The sequence below is a fragment of the Nomascus leucogenys genome, chromosome 5, assembly GCF_006542625.1.
Source record: "Nomascus leucogenys isolate Asia chromosome 5, Asia_NLE_v1, whole genome shotgun sequence".
NCBI classification, from domain to species: Eukaryota; Metazoa; Chordata; class Mammalia; order Primates; family Hylobatidae; genus Nomascus; species Nomascus leucogenys.
Genome location: NC_044385.1, coordinates 139,003,580 through 139,016,484, shown reverse-complemented (window position 1 = coordinate 139,016,484; position 12,905 = coordinate 139,003,580). Strand labels below are relative to the sequence as shown.

The following is a 12,905-nucleotide window of genomic DNA, read 5'->3' as shown; positions in this document are numbered from 1 at the left end:
GGGTGAATGTGTGCAGCCTTGTCTTCTTTCTGATCTCAGAGGAAAAGCTTTCACCTTTTCTCCATTGTGTGCGAAGAAAAACTTTCAGCTTTTCTCCATTGCCAGCTGTGGGTTTCTCATTTATGGCCTTTATTGTGTTGAGGTACATTCCTCTATACCTAAAATTTGTTGAGAGATGTTATGAAAGGATGCTGAATTTTGTTGAATGCCTTTTCTGCATCACAGATAATCATATGGTTTTGTCCTTCATTTTGCTGATATAATGCACTACACTTACTGATTTGTACACGTTGAGCCACCCTGGCATCCCACAGGTGGGGTATGATCCTTTTGTATGCTACTGAATTGGTTTGCTAGTGTTTTGTTAAGATTTTTGAAACTTTGTTCATCAGGGGTCCTGGCCTGCAATTTTCTTTTCTGGTGGTGGGACAGTCAACCCTAAGCCCAGTGCTGGTCAATGCTGCCACCACCCTCAGCTCTCGGAACAAAAGATGGCCCTCACTACAACGCACGCCTGCCTGCTCAACTTGGCCTGAAGCAGGATTTGTGTTCCAAGGCACTCATGCTTGGGAGGCAGCACTGCATCGCAGAACGGGGCACTGCCTGCTCCTGACTCAGTTTCTCATTTGAGAAACAGGGCAATGGCACTGACCACACAGGATACAGAGAAGGTGCACAAACTGTTTGGCACAGGATCTCCACGGGACAGGGGCAATGGCACTGAGCACACAGGACACAGAGAAGGTGCACAAAGTGCACACAGGACACAGAGAAGGTGCACAAAGCGCTTCTGGCACAGGATCTCCATGGCAGATGGTTGTTTCTGTTGTGGACACAGACGCTTGACTGGTGGGTGAATCTCTATTTCACATACAAAAGAAGTTGTGTTATCGTACTGCACAGTGATGGCGGGCACAGGCATTTACCCATGGAGCTGCGGTCAGATGAACCTGCCTTTTGGGCTTGTCCACCTGTCTTGACCTCAGTGTGTCCCCCGTGAGCAACAGTACACACTTCTTTGTGTACGAGGAGGTCAGCCTCCAGGCTGGAGCCTGATTTTGGTCAGGACAGAACAACAGAAATCAAATTCTGTTTTGCAGGACTCCAGGGAGATGGATCGAAGAGGGCAGAGAAGAAATCTGCCGTACTCAATGCTGCTGGGCGCTTTCCCCTGCACTCAACACCGCTGGGCGCTTTCCCCCCACTCCACACTGCTGGGCGCTTTCTCCCCACTCAACACTGCCGGGCGCTTTCACCCCATTCAACACTGCCGGGCGCTTTCCCCCCACTCAACACTGCCGGGCGCTTTCCCCTGACTCAACACTGCTGGGTGCTTTCCCCCCACTCAACACTGCTGGGCGCTTTCCCCCCTACTCAACACTTCTGGGCGCTTTCCTCCCACTCAACATCTCTGGGCGCTTTCCTCCCACTCAACACCTCTGGGCGCTTTCCTCCCACTCAACACCTCTGGGCACTTTCCTCCCACTCAACACCTCTGGGCGCTTTCCTCCCACTCAACACCTCTGGGCACTTTCCTCCCACTCAACACCTCTGGGCGCTTTCCTCCCACTCAACACCTCTGGGCGCTTTCCTCCATACTCAACACTGCTGGGCGCTTTCCCCCCACTCAACACTGCCGGGCGCTTTCCCCCCACTCAACACTGCTGGGCGTTTTCCCCCCACTCTACACTGCTGGGCACTTTCCCTCGCACTCAACACTGCTGGGCACTTTCCTTGTTACAGAAAAAAGTTCTTTCCCAAAGAATTTATCAGAAGCTCACAAAATGTACCATCTATTGTTGCAAAGGAGATAGAATATTCCTAGGTAAAAATACCTGACTACTGAGCAACTAAATTATAGTTTGCGCATTGCTGACTGAAACAATAAAGCACTGTGAGGAGTATGGGATATGCTGGAGGAACACATTCAAAATTCAAACTCATCAGACATGGAACATGATCCTTCCATTTGTTGGCCTTCCTCACAGGAGGCAGACAGAGGCCTCTGTATCTGCCAGAGTCTAAGTCTATTTACAGGCTGTCATCTGGGAGCCAGATGGATTTCAGCTACCTGTCTAAAGTGGCCTTGTTTGCTAAAATATCCCTTAAAATCGCTATTTCTTCTGAAAAGTCCAATTACCCTTTACCGGTACCTGCTCTGGCAACCCTGCAGTCTGCAACGTTAAGGCTGGGAAGGTAGGGAAGGTCACCGCTCTAGGCTGGGGAAACCCAGGGAATGGGTCTTTCCCTAGCTCCCTTCCCAAGCCAGCAGGTTTGGTGTGTGCCTCCCGGTGGTGCGGTGGCAGGGCGGTGGTCACACCAGACTCTGTGCTGTGCACCTTGTGTCCATTATCTCATTTAATCCGCAACCCAATCCGTAAGGCCAGCGTCTGTTATCATCTCCATTTCACAGACTGAGACACTCGAGGTGTGGCGGTGAAGCCCAAGCTCCCGCAGCCATCATGCAGCAGCAGGATCTGAATGGAGGCGTTTGAACTCTTTGCAATCCACCAAGTCACTGAAACTCTGGTTGGTTCATCTTTAAAGTGAAAATACCCAGCTCGCTATGAGACTTGAATATCAGGTGCAGAAGCAGAGTGCAAGGCTGGCAAAGCCACTTTTACCCACCAGCCTTGACTCACACCTGCACACAGAAAGAGTTCTGCCCAGGAAGCTCCAGGTGAGTTTCCAGGAGTCAGCAAGTGCAGGTAATTCTGCATCTGTTGTAAATGTAACAGCACTGCCGACTGTTTCATAAATAGGGTTCAAAACAATCCTGCTGCTGTCTTACGCCAGCTACAGGGACAGCCACGCTCAGATGACACGCATAGGACCTGAGGAACGTGAAGCAGACTCACCCAGATGTTAATAAATCACAGCAGATGACTCAGGAGACACCAACCTGTCCCAGTTCTTCATTGAGGTCCGACGTGTTCACCAGAGGCCCCTCGCCAGTCTCCTCGTCAAACATATCTTCATCCCAGGTGATGAAGTAAGAGCCGAGGAACTTCTGCATCTCGACTGTGACGTACATGGACACGGGGATGATGTAGTTAAAGAGGACCATGAAGGCCAGGAAGTCCGTGAATGCCTTGAGGAACTGCGAAAGCAGAAGGTGCAGGTCAGCGCCTCCGCCAGGAGGGACAGCCGGGCTCCAGCATGCTGCTCTAACACCTCAGGCTTAGGCATAAGTTATACGAGTGCTACTACTAAACACAAGATTTCAGAGTCCAAACACAACGACTATGAGTGGGGGGCAGCCATTGGGTCACCTGGTCTCTGAGCCAGGGCCTGCCGAGTCCAGGGGCTGAGCTGCGGGGCTGTCCTGCCAGCAAGTGGAGATTAAATCACGAGTTAAGACAAGCACGTGCCAATGACAGGAGACACGCCGACCAGACACCGGCGGCAATTTTACTTTTGTATATTCATGTGATCTTTTTGTCTCTTATAACAAAACATACTTGGTAACAACCTACAGATGTAAAAACTAAGCCTGGTGAAATGACTTTTCAGTATACTTTTATCCTGATCTGTGGGGCCATGTTAGTTTTGTGGGAAGGACAGATGATGCAGAGATAGCCCCGCTCTGGACGGAGGGGACACAGGTCTGGGTTTGCACACGGCCCTGCTCTAGGCTCAGTGGACAGGGTCTGGGTTTGTACACGGCCCTGCTCTAGGCTCAGCGGACAGGGTCTGGGTTTGCACACGGCCCTGCTCTAGGCTCAGTGGACAGGGTCTGGGTTTGCACACGGCCCGCTCTAGGCTCAGCGGACAGGGTCTGGGTTTGCACATGGCTCCGCTCCAGGCTCAGTGGACACGGGTCTGGGTTTGCACATGGCCCTGCTCTAGGCTCAGTGGACAGGGTCTGGGTTTGCACACGGCCCTGCTCCAGGCTCAGTGGACACGGGTCTGGGTTTGCACACGGCCCCGCTCTAGGCTCAGCGGACAGGGTCTGGGTTTGCACACGGCCCCGCTCTAGGCTCAGCGGACAGGGTCTGGGTTTGCACACGGCCCCGCTCTAGGCTCAGCGGACAGGGTCTGGATTTGCACACGGCCCTGCTCCAGGCTCAGTGGACACGGGTCTGGGTTTGCACACGGCCCCGCTCTAGGCTCAGCGGACAGGGTCTGGGTTTGCACACGGCCCCGCTCCAGGCTCAGTGGACATGGGTCTGGGTTTGCACACGGCCCTGCTCTAGGCTCAGTGGATATGGGTCTGGGTTTGTACATGGCCCTGCAGTGGACAGAGGGAACATGGGTCTGGGTTTGCACACAGCCCTGTTCTAAGGTCAGTGCACACAGGTCTGGGTTTGCACACAGCCCTACTCTAGGCTCAGTGGACACAGGTCTGGGTTTGCACACAGTCCTGCTCTAGGCTCAGTGGACACGGGTCTGGGTTTGCACATGGCCCTGCTCTGGACTGGGAGCAGACCCTTTTTTTCAAGTATTTACCACAAATATGTGCCATTTATCTCTTAATCATTAACAAGCATTTTCTCAGCACCCTCTAAACAAAGGACACAGTGCAAGTATTTAAGGTATTGTCCTGATGATTTCACTGTGGGAACCTGTACCTTTCCAGATCCAAAGATGGCAGGAGCAGCTGGTGTCCACTGAGCCTTTAAATTTCAGTGAATGCATCTATCACAGAGATTGAATCAATCAAGGCTGCTTTTTGCCTACAGTAAATTCACCGTCATCTTTTTCTTGCACCACATTTTCGTAATAATGGCCCACAGGTCACCTCGGATCATACAAGGGCAGTGACTCTCCATACCAGATTCCTCTGCCTTTCCGACTCCGTTTTCTGATTATACCACGGCTCATCCCGAAAGGGCTCACTCTGCCACACGTATTTCAGCGCAGTGTTTATCAAGGCTTTGCTGATCAGAATGCAGAGATACACAACGAGGAACGCATTCATTGATCTAAAACAAAAGGACAGAGGGGATCACTGGTCCCTGAGGAAATGAGCTCTGCACTTCCTTCTCACAGATATCAAGATGACACCTCGTGAAGAAACAGAACAGGAAGGGCACGGTGATGCGTTCGCCCTCAACGTGCCACAGTGGGTCCTCTGTACTTGCGTCCATGCCATGGTCCCTGGCATGTACTTCTAGAGGCCAAAGGTAAGAACCAAGACGGGGGAAAGTGTCACGGACAGGAGAAAGAGGGCTGCTCACAGCCACAGTGTGGACCATGCTTCTGCACTGCCTGGACTTCCGTCATTGAAAAGAACATCCAGAAATCAATTTCTACCAGTAAGCATCAACAAATTAGTTCAAAACTTAGTGACTACCCACCACTGTAGAGGAAGGAAGGAAAGGAGAGGAAGGAAGAGAGGGAGGGAGGAAAGGAGGGGGAGAAAAGTAAGTAACTCTGAAAGGAAGTGTCCTCAGTACAGGAAAAGCACAGATCCTTAACTAAGGTCTTAGCAGACCTCAGGAAGAAGCCTTTCTTTTCCAACACAAATTCAGCTACCATTCCGACACATTTATCATCAGGACTTTACTGTTTAATGAAAAGATGATTCTGTTCTCTCTGCTAATGCTTTCCTTTGTAAAACCATAGCAGAGGATGCGTGGTTTCAATCAAATCCCAGAGTTAAAAGTAAGCCCATTTGGAGTTTTTCATGAAATGGCGGGAGGAGCTGTTGGACACTGAACTGACTTCAGAACTGGAACATCAGGGCATCCGTAAGAGGCAGTGCCGTGAACCTGCTTTCAGGCGTTAGAAAGAGCAGGAAGTAGGGGTGTGGCCATCCACCTCACCACAAAATAAGAAAGTCCATCTGAATGGTCAGCTCTGCAGTTCCTAAGATGCTGTAGAGTGGCAAAGGAACTGCCAATAAGGGCAAGAGGAAGCTACTTCCATTTCTACAGCGGGTAATGACACTTTCAAGTTGCAGGTTCTCATGCGCATCCAGCGATGGGGCAGGGAGCCTTACTTTTCCACGGCAGATCGCTTCTGAGATTTTGATTGATAATTTAATGCCATCTTGGTTTCCATGCCCGTGTAAATAGCCACACCTACAGAGAGGAAGAGCAAGGGTGATGACCAGGGCGCAAGTGTATCTTGCCTTACGGTGAGTTACACACAGCTGCGGGGAAAATCAATTCTTGGGTAAAGCGAATCCTATTTTTAATTTCACAAGCTAGTGTCCATAGCCACATAACACTAGCACGTGATTCCTTAGGATAAAGACCCTTCTTCATGCATAGGAAGCAATCTATGCTTCATTTTTTAAAAGTTCATATCTTAATATACACTGGGCCCGCCATGTCCACGAGTTCTGAATCTGCAGGTTCTACCAACTGGGGATGGAAAATATTCGAAAAAAATCCCCAATAAAAATAACAATACAATGATACAAAATACAGATGATAAAAGCAGTAGAGGGTATTTACATTGTGCCAGGTATCAGAAGTAATCTAAGATGATGTGAACTACACGGGCGGACATGTGTAGGCTACACACAAATAGAGGCCTTGGGCATCCATGGATTTTGGCATCTGCAGGCGTCCTGGAACCAGTCCCCCAAGAACACTGAGGGACAGCTGCACAGCATTTTCTGACAGTGGGGCACACTTGTATACTTCTAAAAGTTACCTCAATTAAAACAGACAATAACCCACAAGAAATGGGAGATCCTAGCCAAGAAACACAGACATGAAAAACATTTCCTGCACAACTAAATTTCATAAATTCCTTCACGGATGCAACGTTCTGTTTCTGAATCCAAAACTAGAGGCCTTAATCCATAAGCCATATTCTCTGATTCTGCTGCTTCAGGACTGCACTTATTCACTGATCAAATCTCAGTGGGGCAGAACTTGCGCGGCCAGAAAGCCTCCAGCACCTCAAGGCACCAAGGAACGCTCTCGGGTTCCGCTGCGGGTTTTAACTTTGCTTCATGCATCCTTAATGTTAGGGGCAATGGTTAATAATTAATTAAATATTTACCAAAGATTTTCTCAGTGTTCTTCAGTGTAGCTCCTCTAAGCAGCAAGTTTTCCGATCCTAAGGGCCTGTAAAGATACGATGATCAGAAATGATGCGGACACGAAGGCAAGCAGGCAGGGTGGGGGGCAAGATGCAGACGCGAAACCCGCTTGTTTGCTCAACGGATCTCATTTTCAGAGGAGACAGCATACACAGCGGTTTGCTTATATTCAGATGATTAAGTCAGCCCCGGTCCATGTGAACAGATATGGTCTTATCTTTGGGGGACGAACACATGGCTCCAGGAGTAGCGAGCGGCAAGGGCCTCCCGTTGGCGCATGCAGGACCTCAGGCCCCGCCCAGGCCCACTGAGCTGCGCCCGACAGCCTCAGCAACACTCCCCGAGAGACCTCTAGCGCAGGGGTCCCTGCGGTGGCCCCACCAGTGCCGTCAGCAGCATCTGGAGCCAGTCAGGAACATCACACTAGTCAGGAAGATCGTCCCAGGCCTACCGAGTCAGAACCTGAAACCCTGGGGTGGGGCCCAGCAGCCCTCTCCTAACAAGCCTCAGGTTGAGAACAGCTGCACTGGAAGGTTCCAGAATGTTCTGGAAAGGCTAAAGAGGGGTGGATGTGAAATAAAATAAAAGTCACTCAACCTTCAACTGTTTTTTTGTTTTTTTTTTGTTTTTTTGTTTTGTTTTTTTTTTTTTTGGCAACAGGGTCTCACTCTGTTGCCCAGGCTGGGGGCATGATCATAGCTCATTGCAGCCTTGACCTCCTGGGCTCAGGTGATCCTTGAGCTTTGGCCTCCCAAAGTGCTGAGATTACAGTTGGGCATCCCCACGCCCAGCCTCAGTTGTTTCTATTACATCCTCAGTGAGATTCGGGGAGTCCCATGAAACACAGTCTTATTCCTGGAGACAAAGGCTGATACTCTATCTGGCCATTAGAAACACTGGTAGCCACACTGCAAAGCTCCTCTGAATGGGGGGACCTGTAAATCTGGGACAATCCATGCACGGCTGCTTTGAGGGAAAACAAACAACAGCCAAAGAACTTAAAAATCTCACACATGGAGGAACAAGCCCCGCTTTGCGCACTGAAGCCACAGTGAGCAGCAGGCAGGGTCTCTGCCATCAGGGGCTTATATTCTTGATATAACAGGGTTCCTTGCTGATGGAAAAATAATCTCTTCTCATTTCCTAAGTAGTAAGGGAGAAATAGGCACCAAGATTCAAATTTATAAATTTTGCTATTGATAACATCCAAAGGATTGCTTCAGAGGGTAAAGGGTCAAAAGTGTTTGCTGAAGTTTGCTTTTCATTTATCATTGTATTTACTGTCCTCTATCATGGAAAGTTAAGAACCTACTGAATATTATGAACGTAAAATGCACGCAGTATATTTGGTCGATAGACCTCAGAACTGCATCCGGCTGAAGACAGGCAGAGTGGGGCTCCCCAGAGGGAGAGGTGTCTACCCCAGGCTGTGGCTGAGTGCTCCACGCGCGTCCTCCCCGGCAATCACTAAAGATGGAGCTCCCAGGCTGCATATGGGCTGTCTGGCTGTGTTATAAGGACTGTCAGCTTCTGTTTGCAACACACTTATAATAATTCTTGCCAAGTGTTTATGAAAACAAATGGCGTTTTTAAAAAGGTGACTCAGGGAAGTCTAAAAATAATTTACTTGGAAAAGTACTTTGCTTCTAGTTAGGACAGAAGGAAGAAGAAATGTCACTCTGAATGGATTGAGAATTTGGGTGTGTAATTCTTAACTGTCCACCTCACAAATTTACAAACATCTTCAATAATCTAAATATTAAAAGTCTATGGAATAGCATAAATATTTAAAAGGGAAACTAGGCCAGGCGTGGTGCTTCATGCCTATAATCCCAATACGCTGGGAGGCCGAGGTGGGTGGATCCCCTGAGGCCAGGAGTTTTGAGACTAGCTTGGCCAACATGGCAAAACCCCATCTCTACTAAAAATACAAAAATTAGCTGGGCATGGTGGCACACGCCTGTAGTCCTAGCTACTCAGGAAGCCGAGGCAGGAGAATTGCTTGAACCCGGGAGGTGGAGGCTGCAGTGAGCTGAGATAGTGCCACTGCACTCCAGACTGGTGACAGAGCGAGACTCTGTCTCCAATAAAATAAAATAAAATATATAAAATAAAAGTGAAACTAGAGTTAGTATCAAAATGCAAAATACATTAGCGATTATTGTCCCAAGTTGCTCAGCAATAAACGTGGTCTAACTATAAAGATGAAGAGCCTGCAATGTTTACTATTTTGGATTCATCCCATAGGTAATACGAATAAGCCTAAGTCTATTCAAACACAAATTAATTCTCACGGCACACAGAAATACAAGTGACTTCTCCAAAGTAAGGAGGAATTTGCCTTTAGAACACTATATATGTAGGCAAACCAAGGCAAGGCCACTATCAGATCTCAAAAGCACCTCCTAGCCTGCTGATGGGTAATGATGATAAACACATGCTAAGAAGTGCACAAATGGTTTTCTTAAAACAGTAACTCCTGGAGACTTACAAGGAGCTAAGCATTTCAGGAACTATTCACTTTGCAGTAGTTTCCCAGTGAGTGTGTTTCTGTGTCTGGGAGATGTGTTGTTTAACACACAATGCCGTACCTACCAAGACATCAACAACTTGGAGAGTGCTTACAATGGAAGAAAAATCATTTCCCTAACAAGTGGAGTTTATGAAGAAGATGCAACTTTTAAACCTAGTGAAAGCCAATTCCCTAAACTGTGACATTCAAATATCTCGTCAGCAACAAATGCTAGATCTTGAAATAATGTCAGAGAAAATATCCCTAGGCCTGGGAGGTGGGCGCTGCTCAGAGCTGGGCTCAGCACAGGCTGGCTCTCAGCTGAGGCTGCCTCGGGGCCATAGATGAGGTGTCTGAGGGTCGCTGTTTCCTCGTGGGTATGCGATGTGACTGCCGCTGAGTCCACGCTGGTGAACGGGAAGGCACAGCAGCCGACCGTGAGCTGCCCCAGCCTTGCCATGGCTACCGATTCCACCTTCTCAGGTAGGCGTGAGCCTCAGATAGGCCTTGAGCCAGTAATGCACCCCAGTAATGATGGCGAGTGGATGAACGGATTCCCAAAAATGGCCTCCAAATTAGAAGTCTTTCAACTTCATATCTGAAGACAAATCAGCACCCGAATCATGAGAGGGCATTTCTCACAGGGAAGCTGTACTCTGCCCTTCACTTTGAAACTATTCCATGGGACCCCGACGCCTCCCAGCCTGTGAGACGACCCTTTCCGCAAAGTCTTGTGTGAAAACTTGTTTCACGAACATCACTAACTTGTCAGCATTCTCAGATGTGTGCCCGAGACAAACCAGAGACAAGAGTGGGGCCCGGCCCTGCGGGAAAGTGGAACTCCACCTTCCAAATCTACTAGAGCAGCCACCGTGGAAACCGTCGTCCGTCAAAGAATCCATTTCTAACGCAACAAGGGAGATGACTGTGGCCAAGGCGTCCGCAGAGGCACTCACCTCACCACGGGGTCATTCAGGTCACTGTAAACGTTGATGCGACCCACAAACCTGGTGACAGAAAAGCCACGTTACTGACTGGACGCGCCCAGCGGCCCCCCGGAAGTGCGCGCCTGGCCTGCCTGCCTTCCTGTCTCCACAGAGGAGGCCGCTGTGAGCCACACGTCTGCACCTGGCCCGCTCCACGTGTGGCTAAACCAGCTGCGCTCCAGCCCCTTCGTTTATTGTACTTTCTGTTCTGATCAGCCCATGGCTTCGGTGATCTTCCTTAACCCACAGTTTACAAATGTCTTCCATAAAATAAAGACAACTTATTCTTTTTTTTTTCCCGCAAATATAGTTCCATTAAGCCACTTCAAATATTTGTATAAAAAGCTACAAATCTGAGTGGTACAAGTCTATGAGAATAAATAAGTAATGTATTTTTGACTCAGTCTTAATCTTTAAGCAGTGATTTACATTCTCTTTCCAAACCACCACATGGCTGGACTACCTGGGGTGAAAAAGCAAGGGCAACGTTGAGGGCATAAAAAACCGTTTCTAAAGAATCCGAAGCCCGGGCTTACTTGTAGAGGTCGGGCTGGGGCTGCTCACACTCGATGGTGGCATGAAGTCCGCCGATATCCTCCTCCGTGTGGAAGCCTTTGGTGTCCTGGACTGCGTAATGCGTCTACAAATGCACAAGACCTGTGAGCTCACCGCCAAAATGGTCAACACAAACCCAGACGCTGGTGCCTCCAACCAAGTGATTACAAAGCCTGGCTGATCCTATGAGTTTGTAAATGTTTAATAGTTACAGAAAGATAAGGTACTGCTGTTATTCCTGCATCTATCAGGTGCCAGAAAATTCTCATCCTTCCATTCTTACCCAGTGTCCTCCACTTAAAACAGGACAGATAACAGTGCTCGAATTCTTCAAGTGTGGACACTGATTTATCTGTCATAGTAGTAGCTATTAATTAGGAAACAAATCCAGGCCCTGAAATATCCCTTTCCTTTTACAGAACGCCCTGTTGTTTACGGGGAGTGGTCACAGGATCACTTCACTTCATTTTCACTTCTCGGCAACAACCTGCCTGTGCCCATTGCTGTTGGGTGGCACACGCCTTCTACTTAACTGTTCACGTGGCCTGGGCCGGGGGTGCTCCTCAAGCCTGCGTGAATGTCAGTTTTACCCAGAGCTTCTGAAGCACCTGATTCCTGGGCTCAGCCCTAGAGTTTCTGATGCAGTAGGTCTAGGGAGGGCCTGAGAACTGCACTTCTAATATGGTGCCCAGTGATGCTGATGCTGCTGCTCTCAGAGCACATTTTGAGGCCTGGTGACCTCAGGAGCATCTGTGAGCACCAGCAGGTGGGCTGAGGGCTGCACCAGCCGTGCCTTGGGAGGAGAGAGGAGAAACTTGTGCCCAGGGATCTGTGAAGAGGCAACAGCGTCTCTGAATCCCTTCCTGTGTTTCTTTCTAGTGGAAGAGTATTGGACAAATAAAACACAGGAGTCACAACAAACGGGAGAAACAATCACTGCATCACCACCAAGTACACAAATCGGGGGAAACGATCACTGCTCCATCACCAAGCGTACAAATCAGGGGACGCTTATTTTCTAAATTCAGTGGGAATTTTCTAATTATATCCTCACAAGAGCCCCTGAGAGATAGGGTTGTCCCCATTTCACAATGCGAAGAGTCCAGAGAAGTGAACAAACCTGTGCAGTCACGTGAGCCCCACGGGATCCCAACAGAGGTCGGGTGGACCCTTCCCATGCCCCTACTCTGCTTTTAAGGAAAGGGCTCAAATAATTCCAGTCCCTCAAGCTAAACAAAATGCACAAAAATGACATTAGAGAACACAAAACTATAATGCAAACTGCAAAGCCACAAAAGGTCAAAGTGCAATAGCTGTTTTAACATCTTCCACAACTGCTACAACATTTCATCTGGACAAACATGGTGTATCTGGAGACCCACAGCATCTGTTCACTAGCATGGCTGGGACTCGTCTGAGCCTGACCAGCCACAGTCTGCAGGGAAGGGGTGTAAAGGCAGCCACTGGCTGCAGAGAGTGTGAAGGGCTCACAAGGTCTCTGGGTGGACGGAACCTTAACCTCCTCCCAGGTTCCAGAGGGACCAGCAGCTGCTTACAATGAATACCTGAATCACCCAGGGATTCCGACCCCCCAGAAGCTGCTGACAATCTATTAGGTTAGTGTGTTCATTCTCCTGGGATACGCTACACAGAAAATGTGGAAGCTAATTTAACTGAAAAAGATCCATAGGTTTTTCATTTATCAATTCATGATACATATCATGAATTATCTATGAAAGACTAGCATATCCTTCAGTGATTTTGTAAAGAAAATATCTCTATCTCATAGTAGAAATGGCCTATATCCATACGTATTACCTAAATACCATTTTAGAGTTGCACTTTTGTGAGC

General features: G+C 48.6%; 1 protein-coding gene across 5 annotated transcripts in view; it reads right to left on the bottom strand.

Annotated features, from left to right (window-relative positions):
• The window catches only part of ATP11A (ATPase phospholipid transporting 11A), a 192,123-nt gene that overhangs the window by 55,738 nt on the left and 123,480 nt on the right, over nucleotides 1-12,905 (bottom strand). For all 5 annotated transcript variants that reach the window (XM_030813712.1, XM_030813714.1, XM_030813715.1 and 2 more), the window contains 6 exons: nucleotides 11,035-11,138; nucleotides 10,469-10,519; nucleotides 6,961-7,025; nucleotides 5,945-6,026; nucleotides 4,775-4,925; nucleotides 2,903-3,100 (listed from right to left, as the gene is read on the bottom strand). In XM_030813712.1, coding sequence (XP_030669572.1) covers nucleotides 2,903-3,100; nucleotides 4,775-4,925; nucleotides 5,945-6,026; nucleotides 6,961-7,025; nucleotides 10,469-10,519; nucleotides 11,035-11,138 — 651 coding nt within the window. The remainder of the gene's footprint in view (nucleotides 1-2,902; nucleotides 3,101-4,774; nucleotides 4,926-5,944; nucleotides 6,027-6,960; nucleotides 7,026-10,468; nucleotides 10,520-11,034; nucleotides 11,139-12,905) is intronic.